Raw genomic sequence first — 21,260 nt, 5'->3', positions numbered from 1 at the left:
AATCGCCAGCTAATCAATGTTCTCATTGCCTCCGTGTAAGCCTACATCCTTGCCCCCTCCATTACGCCGTTTGCCAATTTCCATATCTCCACCACTCGTTGATCGTAAAAAGCCTACAGTTGTGACCCGTGCGGGGCTTCGACGTATCTGATAGCTCACATATCAAAATGCACACAATTCGACTTGTCAATCCAACTTTAGTTCGAAAACAAACATCTTACGGTTTTCCATACGTTATGGAACCTTTGCATCGTCTCATACACGAAATTTTCAAAACTTATGATCTATATTGGTCATGACTCGCGGCTTACGATTGATGTCGATAGTCTACCATACTATGCAAAACAGTGTAAAACCGTGCCCCCGGTGCATGTTAGCCCTGCTTTTAAGCTGAGGCGAGGCATGTGGCGTTACGTGCGGGCTTACATGCACCGGGTTTGCTTAGAAGAAACGATGCTGCCGTCAACGTTGACGGCGTTAGCCCGGGAGGTCGGGACTAGGGAGGGAAGCTCGAGCTCAACCCATTTCCCATGGCGATGAGGTCCATTTCTGGCCCAACTCCTCTCTCTCTCTCTCTCTAACATTCTCTCTCTCTCTCTCTCTCTCTCTCTCTCTCTCTTTATATTCTCTCTCTCTCTCTGAAAGCTCTCTCTGTCTCTCTCTCTCTGCTTTTTCAGCTCTGTTGATAGTCGTCGATTCTCCTTCCAGGAAGAGGTTTTCTGTCATAGCGTATTCATGTCGGTATGCGCACCCTCTCCATCCCTCTCTCTCTCTCTCCCTCTCTGTGTATCCGTAGAATTTAGCGTTCCGATTGACTGTTCGTTGCTTGCACGAAGCTCTGGGTGGCCGGATTCGATTGAATTGAGCTCGGCTTTTTGTTAGCACGCCGGAATATTGATGCCGATCAGTCGCTTGTCTAATTTGAATCTGAAATTCATTAATTGATTGCTGTATGATCTTACGTTTCGATTTTTGGCCTCTTGGGGATGGATCGTACGAGTTTTCAAGCTGGAAGCTTTTTTTTTTTTGGGGGGGGGGGGGGGGGGGCTGTTATCTGTTGTGAAGCAGTTTGGTTGTTAGGACTTTTACCTTTCTTATGACATATATCCTTTCTTGGAAGGTGGGGTTTGTCAAACAAGTCATTGAGAGTGAAAACAATAACTTGATTCTGAAAATGCTTTCTTGTTTCCTTCCCCATGAACAAGTTTGCTTACTTCCCCTCATAAACATGGACATAGTTGGTCTGAGAAATTTCTTTTTCTGTCATAAAAATACCCTTTAGAAACGTGCAGACTATAAAGAAGTTTCTTTTAGGTAATAAGGAAATCAAAAGAGACTTGTGTTGGAGAATTGCCCAGTTTGTATTCTTTGACTGAATATGAATACCTGATTGAGGAGGGTTTTTGGTTGAGGAAGACATGAGCAATTGATGAATGTCTACTTTGGAATCGCAATGATATGATGCTATTACAAGTTATTGTAATCTATTTTAAGACTAGACTTATATCTCACGATCTTTCTACTTCCTAGATTATGGTCCATTTCTATGAATATCCTTGAAGCAAGTTTACTTGCTTTCTCATATCTGCGTCACTCAGAATGAAATGAGCATGGTTAACTTTTTAGAAATTTCTGTTGGGAGGAACCAACTTAGGTTTCTGAAGTAAGTCTTCTACAGCAGATTCTATAATCTTATCCTGATAAATTATCTGTCATAAATGGAACTTGGAAGGGCACCTGTTTCTCTCAGGAATGCTGTGAGCTTTTGCCATTTATTCTAGTTTTTGTTGGACTGTATTGGCATGTAAGCAATGTGAAGCAGTTTCACTTATCTGTATTTTGTTCATTACATCGGGCTCTTGGTCTTACTGGGAATGTGTTTTCTTTCTTCTAGCAGGAGAAGGGTCGACCTTTGCCAAAGTTTGGTGAATGGGATGTAAATGACCCTGCTTCAGCCGAGGGATTTACTGTAATCTTTAACAAGGCTAGGGATGAGAAAAAAACAGGTGGCAAGCCTGACTCTCCAGGAAAGTCTGAAGTGCCGATTAAAAGTTCAGTGGATCCCACAAAGCCTCCAGTTGTAAGTTATTGCTTCACAATTCTTTTTTGTTGATGGGGGACTCCTGAATACCCCATGAACCCATGAAACCAGGGGCCCTTCTCACAAAGCTTATGAGGGTGGCTGAATTGCTTCTAATGTGGGGTGAGGACTCAAAACCGAGACATGTTGCCACTGATTAGCCACCTGCTTTAGCAACGACAATCAACTTAGTGATCAGGTTCTCCATATTTTGCATAGGATGATTTTTAGATGACAACAGACACTACTTTTTCTTAGTCAACCAGTACCTGTGCATCCACATGTTGGGAGTGGGGATCTATGGGTTGGTCCTGGTCAAGTAGTTGCATTCTTGGATGGCTTATAGGATGTGGGGGCAAAAGGATTAGTATAAGAATAGATTTTCTCTGTGAATCTAGACTTGCTTCATATAGATTAATCAGATGAGTTTTTAAGTGTTATTCCAAGTGAATTGGATGAATCAAGGGCGAGCTGAGATTATGTGACCCGAAATTGGATTTTGTATTCCTTCTAATTACATGAGATACCCCAGAGGAGCTGGTGCTTCACTCGGGTGCAATGTCGATTGAGATGGTATTGCAGCAATTGATGTGAATACTGTGATCATTCTACTAGAGCCATCAGAATTAGGATCAGTTGTTCTTTCAATCAGCTTCTGATTTTTTCCTTCTTCATTTGGGGAAAATTGGAATTGTCTTTTCATAACCTTTTGCCTACTTTCAGTTACCTTATCCACGAATGCTTACACCAACTATGCTCCATTGCAGAAGAAATGGTTTTGCTGCGTGCTGAGCCCTGCTGCAGAACATTGACAAGATCTGCCTTCCATGAAAGCCTCAATGCCAGGGACATTTATCTTGTCCAGGCCCCAGGGGTTTCTCCCTTGAGATGGAGAAGTTTGGATAGTTGTCGAAGCCGTAATATGTCTTTTCTGGAATTGTTTGTTGTGCTGTAATACCCAAAGCTGTGGGGAAAAACAAATCATACCCTTTTACTGTAATCTATATGGCTCATTTTGGCGGTGATTATGATTCTTATTAGGGGACAAAAGTCTATGATTCTTCCTTTATTTGCCCTTGTGCTGTTTTGGGGTATAGGATCTCCTTTTCTTGTAAAATTTGCTTTCCCTTTCCATTGTATCCGCGAACCTACTTTGCTTGTGAAATTTGTTACTTAATTCTCTATTAGGTCTTTTTTTGGGTTCTCATTACTTAATTCTCTATTCGGTCTTTCGGGTTCTCACTGTTACTTAATTCTCTATTTGGTCATTGTGTTGTTTTAGAACTCATAAGGATAGTTATTATCGCATTTGAAATTCAGAACATATTCCAATCTTTCCTTTACTCCTTAAAACATCAAATGCCACATTTGTCTATGAAGCCTCAAAATTATCCTGCACTGCTGTTCGCATTTTCAAGAACTTTCTTGGATACTGTGTCTATACAATGTTCGGCTCATCTGAGAGGGTAAAAAAAAAACTTACGCAAATACTTAGATGCTACATAGAAGTACAAAGGTTCAGCTCGAGGGGAAAAAAAATAAGTAGAGGCGAGGATATGGAGTCTAAACTCGGGATAGACCCGTCTTTCTTTCGAACAAGCGTCTGAGAAGGTAAACTTGAAGAAAACTCGCCCCGATAAGTGCCACTGACTCAAAGACAGCCTTATGAATGGCTCTTTTGCTCATCATTTCATTCACTGAAAATCCAAAGGAAAATCATTAACATCAGTTCAGTCTATTTTGAGATAAACGTTTTGGACGTGATAAAACTTTTAGTTGGGTTTCATTAGATACCTATTGCTTGGCGCTCCGTCTGAGCCTCTAGCCAATGCTGTTCGAACTGAATATTATAAAGGGCTTCTTCTAGCTTTCCTATTTGCTCAATCAAAGGACTGAAATGCTCTGCAAACATGACACAGATATAGTCAATCTATTTAACCATCCTTCTATCCCAACCTCAACTTATGTCATGAAGAGAATAGAGCAACTCATAATTTACCATCTTTTGCATGCTCCTCGTAGTAAGCGAAATGCCCAACGTGTACATCAAAGTCGACGGTCTCGTGATAAGGAGACCTATTAGTGAAGCAGAAACGATGGAGCCCTTTGTGATGAGCGACAAACTCAAACTTCTCACTTGTCTTATCATGGAAGTCATGAATTTGATCACCAGTAGGTCCCTTCACCTGAAATTCAGGGAAAGGAAGGATCATTAAGGGCAATGCATCATTTTGAGAAAACACGATGAGAGAGAGAGAGAGTCTACGCATACATAAACCAATTCTAAAATATCTGCAACTCCTCGAAAGGACACAAGATAAGCGTTTTATGGTAGTTCGTGCAAACAAGAAAAGGGTCTTATCTTCAATAAGACATCTCAGCAAGAATCCAGAAAATTTATTCTTGCTTTAACCAGTAAACTTATGAAAAGATGAGCTAATAGATTGAAAAGTCATCATAATAATTTCATCCCAAGGAAAATAAATCAATGTGACATTGAATCATCACACAGACACTGACATGGCATCAGCTTGGACTATTGACTGACTGAAAGAATTTAAGGCAGATGCTCACCCAACACGGCACACACTTTGGTGATCACATGAAATGGAAGAAATATAAAACAAGTCCGAGATTGACCTAGACATTAGCCAAACTCACCACAAGATCAACACCATCCTGACTGTAATGCCAAGACGAATCGGACTTGATCACCACGAATGAAACATGGACTGTATCGCCTTCATACTGAACATTGTGGGAGAAGCATTCTTCCCTATCAATGACAAATCTGATCCCAACTGCAGTTCGCAGGCTTGAGAAAAGGACCAGAAAGCTGATGAAGCAATGCCCAGGCGAAACAAATCTCATCTGTACAAAAGAGGGAAGAAACAAAAACGCAATGAGTAAACCTTGTAGACTAGGCACATGGGAGAACTTCAAATAAGAGAATCAATGCTCAAATGTAAAGAACAACTACTGTAGTTGCCCGCAACCAAATCCAAATTCCCACAAAGTTGAGATCTTTATCTCCATGTCAAGATTTTGCATGTCCGCCATTCTAATTGTCACCGTTGAGGGTACCAATAAGTAATGCAGATACAAAGACCTTGTAGGCTAGACAAGTGGAAGAACCTCAAATAAGACATCAATACTCCGGGGTAAAGGAAACTATTATCGCTGCCCCCGAGATCCAAATTCCAGCAAAGTTTAGGTCTTTATTGCCATTTCAAGATTTTGCATTTGTCTGCCATCCAAATCGTCACCACTGACGGTAACCATAAGTGATGCAGATACAAAGACACTCAAAATAAAGAGTATTCTTCACAGATTTTACCAGAATGAAGCAGCAAAACCGACTACTCAAGAGGACATCTTCCTTAATCCTCCACACATCAACCCAACAAACTTTAGCCACTGAACTATCACGAGCTCATCGGAGCTTCTGTTTCCTGCCATGGCATTTCTCTCCCCTCACCCCCAAAACTTTCCCAAAGCTCAGACAGATGAGATCATTATGAACGTACATGTCTGAAGTCAAAGTTCCTCTGCAATCTAACCTACCCAACAAGCAAGCGAATCGCTGAATCATTCAACTTCCATGAACAAGAAGAATTTCGCCTAAATAAGACGAATTTACAGCTCTTCAATCCCAGAGCTGGAACCGATTTGAGACTTCCAAGATCAGATTCAGCAAGGAAACAATACCGAAGCTCATTAATTACCAGTGCACATCATCGGATCAGACTTCAAGAATCGAAATTTACCTTGAAAACACGAGAAAGTTTCGATTTTGATGAGCTAATGGCGAAGCCGAGAGATGAAATGGAGACCAAAGAGGAAACTCGACCCAACAGAACCTTTGTATTTGTGGACTTTCAGGAATCCATATGCCCTCTAAGAAGGGGGAGAGCAGGATCCTCTGCGTCGGGGTCTCGTGGAGCCGTTCAGTGACCCACGTGATCTCCATCACGGGTACACCCAGAACCTGATCGACACCGTCCATTCCATGGGTGGGACCCAATCAGAATCCGGATGGTCAAACCCGTGAACCTAGTCAATCAACGTGGAGAGCTGGTATTGGTCCGCTTGACGTGACAAGTCTGATAGTAAGTCTACGGTTCTGCTTCCTACGTGGACCGGGTTTACGAAAGCCCAGTGTCATAGTTAGGCTGTCACTTTGTAGGCTCATACGCCCGTTTCGTGCATGAGTGGTACTTGAACTGGCTTTCCACGTACTAGAGTTAGAACTTTAGTTGGTAATTTCCATTTTTTAACATTTTTTTCTCTTTTTGCTTGGAACCACTTTTTAACTTTGATATTACAGTTTCCTCAATTATATACGCATAATATTTCAACTTTTACATATATATATATATATATATATTTAAAAACTTAGATAGTACGCCGTAAATGACAAGAGTTCGTCCAAAAAGATGTTTTTAAAGATGTTATAGACTATCTATAAAAAAGAAAAAAAGAAAAAAAAAAGATGTTATAGACTGTGACATAGTTGTTTATGTCTCTCGTACAAGCTGACACATCTTCCATTTCCCATTTCGGTTATATAATCCTTAAGACATGAGAATTGTTTCTAAATAAACGTTAATAGACATTTTTATGTTAAAGTCTTCGTAAAAAGGATGTTAGTGAAGATGTTACAGATGGTGACATGTTGCATTTCCTATTTCGATATATATAATCTATCCGACATGAGAATTATTTATAAATAAACATTAGTGGATAGGTTTAGGTGAAAATGAAGAAAAAGACTTGATTTTTTTTTGTTTATCTACTGAAGTGATTTATGAGCCTAATAATAAGAAAGAAAAATAAAAATATATATATAATATTCGATAGGCGAAATTAAACTTGCAACCAATTAGATTTAAATCAAGACTACATCTCACTGTATTATATCCATCCTCTTGTAAGATGAGAGTCTTTCATTCTTTTTTCCTTTTTTTTTTCCTTGAGTTGATTATGATCATATGAATCATCCAAAACCACATATTTAATGAATTTGGTACATTGATGTTAATAGAGTAATCGAAAGTTCTTGATGGGACTATTGATCGTTACAAAGTGACGCAGCGAAACTAAAAGAACAATTGTAATCTGTTGATTCGCTTACGAATGTCAAGAAATAATTTTTTATAACCTGTTGATTTTACGAATACCAGGGAATAAGCATCAAATTCGTTGATTCAATCAATGCCGAATTTGGGATAATAGAGAAAATACTCTCTTGAAATTTTATTCATCAAAACTAAACTACTTTAGCCCTAAGGCTTACATCACTTAAATAGGAAGAAACAAAATTGCAAGAAAGGAAATAAACTATTTTGTAACAAAGGAAATAAACTATTTTAAGGAATTGCAACGAAAAAAATAAACTTTTTCCTAAAATATGCAAAAACGCCCAAATAACATAAACTTGTCTGTTTGAGCCCCCAAAATTTTTCGTTTGGCTCCAGATGTTGTTTCCCTCGAGACAGGGTCGTCAGAACCTGTTTTTCTCGAGATACCGATTTGCCACGTCTTCTGCCGCATCATTCTCCCTTGGGATAAAATTATCCACACAAACATATACATCTTCCATACTTGACCGAAAACCGATGTTAGCCCATGTTCCAGAACGGATGATTGGAAAAAATCCTAATCCAAAATACTCTGCCGTAGTGATTGGTTCGATAGAGACATCTAACATCCTCGTCCTCATTTGTTGATTCGAGGCATGGTACTTCTCAATTTCCTGCTTCAGCCTCGCCTCCCTCCTATCTTTTCTTCGCGAGTCCATCCTCTTGTCGATGGCTTCCCAGACCGCATCAGCCTCCTTATCGTCCTCATCATACTCAGCAGAAGCAAAGAAACCCACATCATTCCCCTCAAATTCATCAAATTTTTTGTTCTCGTTATAACCCTTGTCATATCCCTCATCATCCTCCTCCTCCTCGTCGAAGTTGGGCTCTCAATCGCCTCTCGCTACAAAAAAAATGCGTCATCAAACAGATCATCTTCGGGAAACAAAGTCGCGTCCCCCTTCAGAATATGAATCATGCTCGACATCCTCCAAGTCTGCAGTCGGATTAGGGACTCGGCCGGGCCTCGAGTCGACCTCCTGTTGGGCCTCCATAAGCTCCCCCATCCACTTTGTTAGGTGATCCATAACCACGTCCCGCCTAAACACCAGTCAGGTATTAATAATTTGCTCGATCATTCGATACAGTTCGTCCTCCTCTACAACACGATGTTGATTAGTTGTTCTTTGGAGTGACATCGCTGATCCAAGAGCGAACCTGGCTCTGATACCAACTGACGCAGCGAAACTAAAAAACCAATTATAATATGTTGATTCGCGCACGAATATTGGAAAATAATATTCTATAACTTGTTGATTCTACGAATACCAGAGAATATACATCAAATTCGTTGATTCAATCAATGCCAAATTTGGAAAAATAGAGAAAATATTCTCTCGAAATTTTATTCATAAAAAAAAAACTAAACTATCCTTAGCTCTAGGGCTTACAATACTTAAATAGGAAAAAAAAATATAACGAATGAAATAAAAATATCCTCTAAAATAAACTATTTCCTAAAAATTGCAAAACAAAATTATAACGAAAAAAATAAATTATTCTCTAAAATAAATTATTCCCAAAAAATTGTAAAAACACCCAAATAACATAAAATTATCACGTTTTCAGCCGCATCAATAAGAGAGAATGAGTTAATCGAACGTTCTTGATGGGACTATTGATCGTTACAAAGCTTGATTGGTAGCCAAGGATTCAATCAGAGAGAAGTAGTTAATTATGACGAGACATTCTATCATCTCTCTACAGTGCCCTATTAGACAGTTTGATGTGAAGAATGCCTTTCTCCACGGGCATCCGTCTGAGAGGTCTATATGGCTCAAGCTCCAAGGTTTATCGACTCCTTTCATCCTGATCATGTCTGCAAACTTCGTCTCTCTCTATACGGTCTCAAACAAGCATTGTGGGCATGATTTCAACGCCTCAACAATTTCCCATATAAACTCGGGTTTCTTGACTTGAAGGCGAACACTTCTCTATCCATTCTTCAGTGCTCTTCCTATATCATTTTCACCATAGTCTATGTCAACGACATCATCTTGATTGGGATGCCTGGTGCGTCGTTCTCCTCCCTCTTGTATGCTTTGCGTAAGGAATTTGCTCAGTTGACTTAATTTTTTTTTCTAGGAATGGAAGCTTGTGCTAACTCCACTGGGCTTTATCTCACTCCGTCGAAGCGTGGTTGGCAGCGTTCAGTGCTTATTGTTGACTCGACCTGATATCGCCTATGCAGCCAATCAGGTATGCCAATTCATGCACCGCCCATCTACCACTCACTAGCGTGCGATGAAGTGTATTTTGCAGTATCTTAAGGGCAGCGTCACTTATGGCCTTCATCTTCTTCCCAATCCTATTTCATCTCTACATGGATTTTCTAATGCCGATTAGGCTAGGAATCCTGATGTCGACGCTTTGTGAGTGGTTTTCGTTATCTTTCTTGCTACCAATCCAATTTCTTGGAGCTCCAAGTAACAACGCACTATGGCCAGGTTTAGCATTGAATATGAGTACAAGACTCTTGCTAATACCACCGCTGACATCATCTGACTACAGTCACTACTTCGAGAACTGGGCTTTCCACTATGACATCCTCCTACTCTCTAGCGTGATAATGTTTCTGCTATCTATCTCATAGCGAATCTGGTCTTTCATGTCTGAACCAAGCATATTGAGATTGACTACTGCTTCGTTCGGGAGCATTTCATGAGCAGACAATTGCTCATTCGCTTCATTGGCTTCGATGATCAGTTAACATATGGCCTCACCAAAGGCTTATCTTCCATGCGATTCTCGCTTGTTCGATCCAAGCTGAATGTGGAGAACTCCTCGTACAACTTGCGGGGGAGTAATAGAGTAATCAAAGTTTCTCGTTGATCTCTGACATTATACTATTCCTTGTATAGAATATGTATTTTAGTCATGTATATATAATTTCCTAAAAACACTATATACAGCTATATATTTTAATGCAAACACCTAGTGAGGAATTCAGCCATACTCTCGTCATCTCTTTAAATGTTTCATTAAATAAAGTTGGACTAACAATTTTATAAAGTCCAATTACAGATCAATAAGGGGAGCCACCTACTCCACGCCCTTTATTGGAAGACGTACTATATACCATACTTTTTGTGACATGTGAGCATGTAAGAGAAAGAAAGAAAGAGAGGAGTTCCATTCTTCATTTTCTCCTATTTTTCATTTTTGTTTGGAAGTTTTCCATTTTTTTTTTAAGAAAAAAATTAATCCATCCATCCTCAACTTAAATAGGAAGACAGTTACAAGGATATTTGAATGAATCCTCCAACGACGTTGGTGGTGTATAATTCCTTACCCAATGTCTGACACGCAATCCCAGCACGACCTTTGCGAACAAATTAAACGAAGGTTATGTCTATGCTCATAATAATCATGCATACAAAAAAAAAAAAAGATTTTGTCAATTTTTTCTCGTTTCATCGATTGGTAATGGGCATTTTCTCCTTACTATCTCATTGAAGAATCAATCAATCATTCATAAATTTTCCTCTGATGGGAATAAAGATAAGAACAAATTAAATTGCAAATTGTTGGCTTCATTACCGGAGAGGAAAAGTAGCATAGCCTTTAGCTGTTCTTGGCCGGTGCCGTCAGCCGGCGTGGCATGCCCCACCTTTCCCATCCAACTTTCCAATCCACCCAATCAAAACCTGACACGCGTCCCCAGCTCAACTGGAATGACCATCTTAGCCCCGGGCGAGCGCCGGAGACACCAATCATTCCGCCAGTCCCACGTGAACCCGACACACGCGATAACACCCGCCTTCCCCCCCCCCTCTCTCTCTCTCTCTCTCTCCTCTCTCTAAAACCAATTCTCTCTCTTCCTCAGTTGAGCCTTGACTGACTGAGTCTGCTCAAAGCTGCGTGTGAGAGCTTTTGTCTCAACCTGAGCTCGTCTCAAATTTTCAAACTTTCACCCCCATAAGATCTTCTCTCTCCTCCCCTTGACCTCCTCCTCCTCCTCCTCCTCCTTCAACAACTCCACTTCCCTGTCGCCATTTCGATCTTCTCGAAGCTGCAGGACCCCCCGGAGACTCCCAGGCCACCAAGATTTTCCTTCTTTCTTTCCCTTTTTTCTTGGGTCCCAGAAAGGGGGGAATTTCCTCGGGAATCTGCTGCCCCTTCTGCATGTTCTGCTCCACCTGGTCGGGCCTCCGGTTGGTATCATCGAAAGTTTCGAACTTGCTCGAGTTCTTGAAGATGATCCCCGGAGTCTCTGCGATCATGTCGAGGGGAATGTGAAGGGAGGTTTTTGGTTAATTATTGGTGGCTTCTGGGGTTTTAGCTCTTGCTGGTTTTAGGGTTCCTCTCGCGATTTACGTACTTCTTGGTCCGGAATTTAACTTGGTAAGCCATGGTCAACAGGGTCCAGTCTTTCTCTCTCTGTGGGTTTGCTTCTTGCTCTGTTTTTAGCTACGGCTAGGCAAATCATCCACAGCTGGGACGTGGTTTTCCTTAATCCTTGATTCTTATTGTACAGCCGGGGCTGGAGAGTGATTACCTTGGTTGGTTGAAGAATCAAGCGACTGCTGATCAGCTGTCGCACCGGTCTCGTTTGATCCTGAAGCGACTGAGTGTTATTCAGGTATGTTTTGGTGCATAGGTTCTTGACTCGGTTTTAGTTACCGAAGCTACTTTTCAGAACGATTCGAGTTCCTGAGTTATTTGTGGTTAATTATAGTTATATCTTCGGTGTGTTTAGATAGTCTTTATCTGTTGAAAATAATCATGGATGCAAGCCGTGCTGCTTGAGATAACGATGCTTGGATGCTTTTCTTGACGAAGAGAATGATTGTAAAAGGTTGCTGTCAATGCTTCTAATGGTGTTACGAATGTTTCACGCCTTTCTGTGCAGCACAAGATTCAGGGTATGACTCGATGATGTGATGGAATGTTGAAATTTGCTTTTCCCAGTTTGACTAGATTTCTATCATGTGCTTCTGTTTCTTCAATTTGAGCTGACATGTGAGTCTCGTGGTGCTCTAGATGTATCCACGGCGTAATTTTGTAGGTCTTCCTACTTTATCTCTCGTCGGAATAGATTTCATTGTATAAGTTTAGATTGATCATAAGTGTTGTCCTGTGACATCTCAATTTTCTTCAATTTCTGTTTATGATTTAACTTCTTTGATTGCTCTTTGAAATGTTTCGGGCAGTTGCATATAAAGGTGAGATGGTAGCAAAAGACCGGCAAAAATCTCCTGGCTCTGCGAAGGCGGAGGTGGGGGAGATAGACACCAGAGCTCCGTTTCAGTCAGTTAAAGATGCAGTTAATCTATTTGGTGAAGGGGCTTTTTCGGGAGAAAAACCTGCTATTAGGAAGCCTAAACCTCACTCCGCGGAGGTATTTTTCTCATTATCTTTCTTGTGGTGTAATGCCTTCGAGTTCATGTGTTTTTTTTTTTTTTTGGGTAATTGTTTTTCCAAGTTGGAAACAAACTGTATTGGTTTTCTGCAGAGGGTTTTGGCAAAAGAAACGCAGCTTCACCTTGTGCAAAAAGAGCTAAATAAGCTGAAGGAACAGCTAAAGAATGCCGAAACCACCAAGAGCCAAGTACTTGTCGAGCTTGAGAAGGCTAAGAGAACGATGGAGGAGCTTACCCAAAAGCTAAATGCTGTGACTGAATCTAAGGAGCAGGCGATTAAGCAAACAGAAAGTGCAAAAATCTTGGCCATGCAGTTTGAGGAGGCCAATTCTGATGGGTTCACTGGAACCAACGATTCTTGGAAGCAGGACCTAGAGAAAGCAAGGGGACAGTATACAAGTCTCATTACTGAACTCGACACCGCGAAGCAAGAGCTGAGGAAGATGCAGCAAGATTGTGATGCAACAACAGAGACGAGGGTTGCTGCACTCAAGCAAGCTGAAGAGGCCGAACTTGCAGCGAAGGCAAACATTGAGAAAGTTGGTGAACTCTCAAAGGAGATTTCGGCTATACAAGAAACTCTAGGGCAAGTGAAGCTCGCGACTCTTCATGCGCAGCAGGAGCAAGCAAAGATTTTCACTGAGAAAGATGTCCAAAGAAAGGCGTGTAAAGCTACCTTGGAGGAATCGGCAAAGCAATTGCTTACTTTGAAAAAGGAGTTTGATCCTGAAATGATTCAAAATCTTGAAGCCCAACTGGCTGAGACGGGGGAACAAATTGGGTCTCTGAAGAAGCAAATGGAGAGTGTGAAGGCTTCCGATTTAGAATCTGTGAGGACTGTCACATTGGAGCTGGACGATGCTAAGGGATCGCTGAAGAAGGTGGCAGAGGAGGAGAGCTCACTGCAGAGTTTGGTGGAATCCCTGAAGGTGGAACTAGAGAATGTGAAGAAAGAGCACTCCGAACTGAAGGAAAAGGAAGCGGAAACAGAAGCAATCGTTGGGAATCTCCACGTGAAGCTCCGAAAGAGCAAGTCTGAGCTTGAAGCTTGCCTTACAGAAGAGTCGAAAGCAAGGGGTGCTTCTGATGAAATGATAGCGACTCTTCAGCTGTTAGTGTTGGAGACTGAGAATGCTCGGAAAGAGGCAGAGGAGATGAAGGATAAGGCGGAGGAGTTAAAGAAGGAAGCAGAAGCCACCAAGACCGCTCTGAAGGAGGCAGAACAGAGGCTGAGAGTTGCCCTCGAGGAGGCTGAAGAGGCGAAAATGGCTGAGGTTAATGCCCTTGATGAGATCAAGAACTTGTCGGAGAGAACAACTGCTGCAAGAGCCTCCACTTCCGAGTCTGGTGCTAAGATCACTATCTCAAAGGATGAGTTTGATAGTCTGAGCCGAAAAGTGGAGGAGTCTGAGAAGTTAGCAGAGATGAAGGTGGCTGCTGCCCTGGCCCAAGTGGAAGCTGTGAAGGCAAGCGAGAATGAAGCCCTCAAGAGATTGGAGGCCACCAAGAAGGAGATTGAAGACATGAAGGCAGAGACAGAGGCGGCCCTCAAGAGGGCACAGATGGCGGAAGCTGCCAAGAGGGCAGTGGAAGGAGAGCTCCGGAAATGGCGGGAGAGGGAGCAGAAGAAGGCCGCTGAGACTGCATCCCGAATTTTGGCTGAAACCGATGTATCCTCTGACTCATCCCCGCCGATCTATAAGGTGCAGAAATACCAGTACCAACCTGGGAAAGCTGCTGAGCGAAGACTTGAGAAGGTGAAGACTTCGGTTTCTAAGAAGGTTCTTCGGTCCAATTTCAGCGGCATCTTCAGCAGGAAAAAGAACCAGATTGAGGGCGGATCCCCGTCTTATCTTCCTGGAGAGAAGCCCGTGTGATATGGCTCTGGCTTTTGCAGATTTTTTCTTGGGATTTTTCTGTTCGTGTGTATATGAGATACCAACTAAGGTTGGAGTTTTTTTTTTATCGTTGTCTAGTTTTGAGAGGTGAAGATTCTTATCTTGGAAGCAAGATTTGGGAAGTGTGATAAATTTATCCAAGGTGGAAGTTCAACTGATGGCACATCTATTCTGCTTTTTTGATCGGTTCTTAGCTATCTTCCATCAGTTAAATGAGTCGATGCTTTCGAATTCAAGAACACCGAAGCCAGCATAACCTTCTCAAGTACGAGAAGAAGAGCACGGACAAACCGTTTCTTCTGCAAGCATGAACCGATAAGTAATATTGGAGGATCAAGAAATCAGCATTTTTCATTGTACTATCTAATCCTATATACTTTCAGTTCATAATCAATTACAACACTCAGAGAGTTCCAAGATGTCCACACGACTTCAATGCTTCTATCAACTATGGAGCACTAGAATCGAGCTTACCCATACCATAAGCTTTCACTTCCTTAAGGAATTGGCAACGTCGAGAGGATAAAAGTAAAGGATTAGCCACCCAAAGTGGGTACACCTCTGATACCCATCTCCTTAATACACGTGATGGGAGTAAACTACACAGCAAAATGTTATTAGACTATATTCAGTAGCTACAGATGTTGCCCCCGATAAGTAGTCAGGTGGCCGGATCAGAACCAACCCTTCCAGCTGCCATTCACTTTAAGCCCGCTCATCATACTCACAAGCCCCCTCTTATTCTCACCAAGCTTGTGGATCTCTGACTCGATTGTCTGGGCAATCTCGGCATCGTCAGGTTCGGGCTCGAGAAAAGTCACGTGGACGGAACCCTGTTTGACTGGTGACGAGTCCATGAGCAAAGCTTGTTGTTTAATGTAGTTATAGAGCTGTTGGTGGAAGGTGTGGTCTAAGGAGAAACAATCATCTACTGTTCCGTTATCAGATCCACTGGATGATCCCGAGCCTTCGCCTCTACAAAAATGCGGGAGGGATGAGTAGTCCATTATCTGCAACAAAAATACTTCCATCAGCTGAACAGAAAGTGCAGTGGAAATTCCATTGGAATGATAAAATTGGGTCAGTAATAAGAGTTCTTTCAGGTGGACTGACTTTATAATTTTTTCAAGGTTTCTTCAAGCTGTAATGAATTTCATATAAGATGGAATGTCCAGAGTATATTAACCCTTTATTTTGCGTGTTCGGAAAAGTTGGTCTATTTCAGAATAAGCTGTCCTGACCTTAAATAGCTCGTCTTTGGGACAACCATGAAGAACTTGAATTTTCCTCCTTGTTCTCTCTTGCAAAAGCGGTTTTACGACCTGCAACCATTCCAAGAATTTCACTGTTTTATGATTTAAATATCTTATCGAGGAAAACAAAAAAGAACCAAGATAGGTGCTGACCTTCCAACAAGCTGAAAATATACGAGGTGGGTTCACGATATAGTAAGTTTCTGTCTTCTCTGGGTAATTCAAGTCATCAATTGTAGATATTACTGTCAGAAGCTGCAATGAAAGAGTGGACGGAAAACATGACCATGAAAGGTTTCCTTAAATAAGGTTTCCAAAAGAAGAAATGGAAAAGAAGTTGAGCAATGAGGTACCTTTAATTGGTTAAGTGCCGAAAGCTTTAAACCGGTCATATCCAAAACTTTCACACAAGTGCCGATATATCTCCCATACTTTTTTGTTGCATAGGGCTAAAATAAAACAAAAGCCAATCCAACTTAAATATATTTATATATATATGCATGTATGTGTGAGTGAGTGCAAAAAATATCAACACTGTATGAAGCTATAAGCCAAGAATCGCACTGCCAAAAGAAAGAAAATAATAATAATAAGCAGAGTCATACCAGCACCACACGATCTCTATATTCATTCATTTGAATGTGAGATTGCACATAGTAGTTCACCTAAAATTGAAGAGAAAGATAAAAGTAAACGCCATGAGATAATAATCATTACTTCAACAAAAAAGGCAAACTTGAGCACTCTCCTTCACATCTATACAGGACTATACAAGAGCAGAATAAACTTAAACACAAAAGAAAAACGAAGAGGACATGATTAAACCCGAAGCGAAACCATCGACAGGTTCTAATTCTAAGTTTAAGTGACCGCTCTCCTCAAAGATTACACTAGTAAGAAATTGCGCCAGCAATGTGTATCAACTGTGTTATTAACAGAGCACGTATCAGTGAGATTGCAACCATTAATAAAGATAATAAAGATAGCTTATGCACTCATCTATATATCATTCAATTTATATTATTCTTCTAATATGAAGATGGGAGAAATCAAGAGTTCTTACAGATGCTTTGTCATACGTGCTGAGCCCAAGACCAATAGCAATGACAGGATGACCCTGTTATTCAGTAAAGAGAACCCCATACATTAGAAACTTCTTGATTAACAGGCATATTATGCATAGGTCTTTCACATTTTTCAAAATCCCACAAAAGGCATCCAAATGTAGCAAAGATTTACAGTAAGCATCTTTTTAAAGTACTAAAATACATAGCCCTCTGCATAAAAGAATATTGGTATCGTAAATACACAATAAAAACTAGCTAGTACTGCTTGATAGTTACAATCAGAAAATGAAAATTAGAAGGATGAACCAATAGAGCTCACGTACCTCTCTTGTAAAGCCCGATAATCCCACAAGCTGAGTATCCCGAACTGCTCTATATAAATCAGCAGGAACAATGGGTTTCTGCGATCAGAAAGTAAATAGTAAAGGAAAGGCATAAATATATATAATATTTTGTTGCTGATTTCATAAGTAAACAGATTGCCCATTTATGGATAATTTCAAGAAATGGTGGAACTCACCGTTAAGATACTGTTGATATCATTTTGCATTCTCCACTCTAGACTATCAATCAACTGGAAACATTTTAACATCCTCGTCAGTACAAAATAACACCTTTATTTTAGAAAGATTCCCATAGAAGTCCTAAGCTTAAAGAACCGCGTCTGGACCACTTTCTCAGCATGTGCAAAAAGGACTAAGGCCACTAACCATCTTATGGGCTATGGCGACATTCCAATCTCTTGCTTTCAAGAACCGCACCAGAGTTTCTCTTGGATACCCCTGATGGACAGTCTGGACCCACAAAAACAAAGTTTCCTCACTAACAAGAAAAGAATTCAACATAGAATCCAAGAGCTAGATATTCATCCATATTTAGAAAAACACAATTTTCTACTTCAAACTAGTCGAACGTGACGTCCCATAAGGCATAAGAAACTGAAAGACAACTACTTTGATCTTGTTTACATCCTAACTGACCACTGTCTGACTGGATCCTCACATACAAATCTGCAGTTTTTTCCCCATCTATAAGTAATCAATGAAATAGCAAATTGACCTCACACAGAGATGTCTTCCCACCAATAGCCTCATATCATAAACTAATCATCACGACCATATGAAAGTGAAGAAAAAATTGAAATTTTTGATAAACCAAAGAAGCGTATAAGGAAGAGAGAGAGAGACCCAATGATGAAGGGGGGATTTTTTTTTTCTTTCTTTCCTAATTCAAAAGATGAACAGATCAAGCTAATTAGAAAGATCATGGGACTGACCTCGTATGCAGTCTTCAGTGGCTCATCTACTGCATCAGAGAAAAAAAACAGAGCAGAAATGTTAGCAGGGCAGACATCAAAGGACATCATCGGATGCTGCTGAAGGTGGGAGGTCTTGAGGAGCTGACCTTCTTCCATCAGAGACTGGAACTGCTTGATTGCCGATTCTTCATTGGCAACGCTACCCATTGTCTGATCCCTGAAGCTGGGAACGGCAAAAAAAGAAACTGAGAGGACTTGTTCACCAGTGATTCCAGTCTTCTGCAGATCCGACGCAAGTTTGAGTCTTTGGCTCAAACTTCAGATCCTCCTCATCAACCCACTCGAACCTCTCAGCATTGGAAGTTCGAAGGTAGAGAGAGGGACCTAGAGAGAGAAACTGGGAGAGCTAGAGAGATGGGTATGGCCCTTTGCTCGTACGGTTTCTGCCTTTCTGGGGTTGCTTCGTTCTTCTTCTTCTTCTTCTCTATGTAGAAAGAAGGAAAAGAAAGCCAGAGAGCTCTGTCGCAGCCAATCATGTCTTTTCGAGAACTCGACGAGTACTAATACTATACAAACGACACAGACAGAAAGTCAATAATAATCTTTTATTTTTTATTTTTTATAGTAGTAATCAAATTACTCGCTGGTGTTAAGACATATCATCGATTTAATTATTTAATATTATCTATATAAAATACAGATAAATATAATTTAGTTGCAATTAGAAATTACTTTCCCCAAAAAATAATTATACACAAAACTTTAGACGTATTGCATTTGTCAAATTATGCCATTTATGAATATGTTTTCGCTCTTTACCTTAGTTGTGATCAGAGATATCGATGCTTAAATGATGTTAGTCTCTTTTATATCTCGAATATAAATAAATAAATAAATAAATATATATATATATATATATATGCTTTTATTGCAATCCACCTTAGTAACGCGTGGCGCATTAGTGTACGTGACTCATTAAAGCACCTTTCCTTATTTGTTTATTGCCTTTTTCCCTTTTCCATTTATCATTTGTATTTTTTTAATCATTTCTATAAATTATGTATAAGTTAGGTTGGTGTGTAAATTGTCCATTTAGTTGAAATTTCAGATTCAAGATGAACCCTCCTTCTCACCGTACGGATTCATATCACCAATACAATATATATGTCTATATATATATATAGATATTTAAGATATAAATAGTAAATTCATAAGTCAGCAAATATAACACTGTGAGTAAAAGTTAAAACTGATGAAAAATTCATTTTACGATTCAACATGCTTATTATTTCGACTGTGTTGTACATACAAGAGCGGTCTAAGGCACGACCAGAATCCAAGTCTTACACTTTTCTCCAAATTATTTGAACTTTCTACAAGTTATACATCGTACTTTTTTTTTTTGACATAGAAGCTGAAATACATTTCTTTGATTTCAAGCCACTTAAATTAGAAATTAGAAAATTGAAAATCAGAATTATAAAGATTGCGTATTTTAGCTGTGCTCCACAGTTTCCACACTGTCATACCTTTAATTGTCAACAACAATTCTTTTAGTTATTGGGAAAATGGAAATTTTCCAAAAACTTTATTCTCGTTTCCTAATGGGAAAAAGAAAAGGAATTGCTTCTTTTTCTCTTTATCTTTATTATCAAATTTATCGGAGTCTTTGTTGACTTTGCTAGTGAAGATAAATTAATATATTTTGGTAACTATTATTTAAGTGTATGTATGGACCACCATAAGTCAATAAACAATAAAAATATTAAAGCCAAAAAAAAGTTGAGAAAAATTGGGATCCACATATAACTCCCAAGAAGGAAAAAGAGGAAAGATAGATGCCTAGCCTTTGGAGTAATAATACCTCAAAATTCTCTTCCAATCCTTTCTCTTATATATAATTTAATATTTTCATAACCTGTCAATTTCTGGATATTCGAATTTAATTCCAAAGGCCTCAAGGAGAAATTGTATTTTCTGTGGCACTGAATATTGAATGGAATAGCTTTTTTGGTGGCCTAATTAATAAAAGAAATAAAGAAAAGGAAAAGGAATAGAATCTCTTTCTACATCACCATAATTCATTTACTCACGAGGAAAAATCGGTGAGCAGCATAAGTTGATCGCCATACGATTGGGACAATACTATCGATGCGTCTTAAAAAACGAATCAATTTCCCACTATTAATGGAACCATATTTTATAGAATAACTTTAAATTATAGGAAGTGAATATACCTTTTTAGTGATGAAATTGAGGTGGTAAGATTAGATATTAATTATTATTTAACTATTCAACTTTTTTTTTTCTTCTTTTTTTTACAGGTGTCAATGGGACAATGTTTGACGTGGTCGGTCAAAAAATGCTCGCTCTCAGCTTTGCCGAAGCGGCACCTTTCCTTTGAAGGGTCGGTACATGAACATCACAAACTTCCAATTGGATATTATATTTGTATTATCCGAGTAATTAACTAACTAGCCATATAATTTGTGCTTTTTGCACGCGTTTGCAAATTTTTTATTTTTAGTCGATATTATTAATAAAAAGTTAATCGAAAACATTGAAAGTAATTTCATTAATTAGTATCTTTAAATAAATTATAAATATCTCTTTGATAATAATAAGAAATTGTAGACATATTATGAAATTTTGAAAGGTCTGAAAAAGAGAATCAATGCATATATGCGTGGAAAGATTCGAAGAGATGGTCCACCACAAGTTAAGGACTTGTCCAGTATGTTTACGTTGAAGGTCTTCGTTGCTTATGCGGAAGGTCTCCATTGCACGAATCGGAGAATTTCGTGAGAGTACGAGATTGTGCAGCTAATTTACTACTAATGAAATAATCACGTTCCAATTAGAGAGGAAACATGTGATGCTTCAATTTGTTTGTTTCGGGAGGGCACGCAATGTTTGAATTGAATAAAAATGAATTTCCTACCTTATTAGAGAGCTTAAGGAGAGTCAGTCTGTGTAATGGTCTTAGAAAGGCAACTCATGAAAATCCCATTAATTGGTCCAATTTTGAACACTTCAATGTTCAAACCCCATGACCAATTCCAAGTTGTTGTTTTTTTTTTCCCTCTTCGTATTTGTTCTTTTTTTTTTTATTTCCTCCTTTACAGAAGACTGACAATAATCACATATTTACATCTGGCTGGACAAAATATTAAGAAAATGACAGGAAAAAAACGACAAAG

The 21,260-nt window shown here is 39.6% G+C and overlaps 4 protein-coding genes across 7 annotated transcripts; 2 read left to right on the top strand and 2 right to left on the bottom strand.

The window, feature by feature from the left end:
- Positions 1-565: 565 nt before the first annotated feature.
- On the top strand, positions 566-3,262 carry LOC116214227 (protein NOI4-like). Of its 2 annotated transcripts, none has more exons than XM_031549588.1 (3): positions 566-741; positions 1,895-2,080; positions 2,848-3,262. In XM_031549588.1, the coding sequence occupies exons 1-3, from the start codon at positions 736-738 to the stop codon at positions 2,890-2,892; spliced, it is 237 nt and encodes a 78-aa protein (XP_031405448.1). In that variant the 5' UTR covers positions 566-735; the 3' UTR covers positions 2,893-3,262. The 2 variants fall into 2 exon arrangements, with proteins under 2 accessions (XP_031405448.1, XP_031405450.1); XM_031549590.1 differs by having other exon boundaries at positions 568-741; positions 1,898-2,080.
- A 193-nt stretch (positions 3,263-3,455) lies between these two features.
- On the bottom strand, positions 3,456-6,003 carry LOC116214226 (transmembrane emp24 domain-containing protein p24beta2). The gene is made up of 5 exons (XM_031549587.1): positions 5,848-6,003; positions 4,742-4,951; positions 4,080-4,266; positions 3,875-3,982; positions 3,456-3,777 (listed from the first exon to the last, which is right to left on the bottom strand). Exons 2-5 carry the CDS (start codon positions 4,949-4,951, stop codon positions 3,644-3,646), a joined length of 639 nt encoding a protein of 212 aa, XP_031405447.1. The 5' UTR covers positions 5,848-6,003; the 3' UTR covers positions 3,456-3,643.
- Positions 6,004-11,042: 5,039 nt separating this feature from the next.
- On the top strand, positions 11,043-14,660 carry LOC116212868 (WEB family protein At5g55860). Of its 2 annotated transcripts, XM_031547589.1 has the most exons (5): positions 11,043-11,565; positions 11,699-11,803; positions 11,921-12,086; positions 12,375-12,562; positions 12,677-14,660. In XM_031547589.1, exons 4-5 carry the CDS (start codon positions 12,392-12,394, stop codon positions 14,459-14,461), a joined length of 1,956 nt encoding a protein of 651 aa, XP_031403449.1. In that variant the 5' UTR covers positions 11,043-11,565; positions 11,699-11,803; positions 11,921-12,086; positions 12,375-12,391; the 3' UTR covers positions 14,462-14,660. The 2 variants fall into 2 exon arrangements, with proteins under 2 accessions (XP_031403449.1, XP_031403448.1); XM_031547588.1 differs by lacking the exon at positions 11,921-12,086.
- A 147-nt stretch (positions 14,661-14,807) lies between these two features.
- Positions 14,808-18,639, bottom strand: LOC116212869 (phosphatidylinositol/phosphatidylcholine transfer protein SFH9). Of its 2 annotated transcripts, XM_031547592.1 has the most exons (11): positions 18,207-18,637; positions 18,079-18,107; positions 17,513-17,596; positions 17,323-17,376; positions 17,126-17,203; positions 16,799-16,852; positions 16,341-16,400; positions 16,089-16,184; positions 15,889-15,990; positions 15,724-15,804; positions 14,808-15,492 (listed from the first exon to the last, which is right to left on the bottom strand). In XM_031547592.1, the coding sequence occupies exons 1-11, from the start codon at positions 18,265-18,267 to the stop codon at positions 15,157-15,159; spliced, it is 1,035 nt and encodes a 344-aa protein (XP_031403452.1). In that variant the 5' UTR covers positions 18,268-18,637; the 3' UTR covers positions 14,808-15,156. The 2 variants fall into 2 exon arrangements, with proteins under 2 accessions (XP_031403452.1, XP_031403450.1); XM_031547590.1 differs by having other exon boundaries at positions 15,724-15,990; positions 18,207-18,639.
- Between the last annotated feature and the right edge of the window lie 2,621 nt (positions 18,640-21,260).

The sequence above is a fragment of the Punica granatum genome, chromosome 7, assembly GCF_007655135.1.
Source record: "Punica granatum isolate Tunisia-2019 chromosome 7, ASM765513v2, whole genome shotgun sequence".
NCBI lineage: Eukaryota > Viridiplantae > Streptophyta > Magnoliopsida > Myrtales > Lythraceae > Punica > Punica granatum.
The sequence above is the reverse complement of the archived record's forward strand: the minus strand, read 5'-3'. Positions and strand labels throughout refer to the sequence as shown.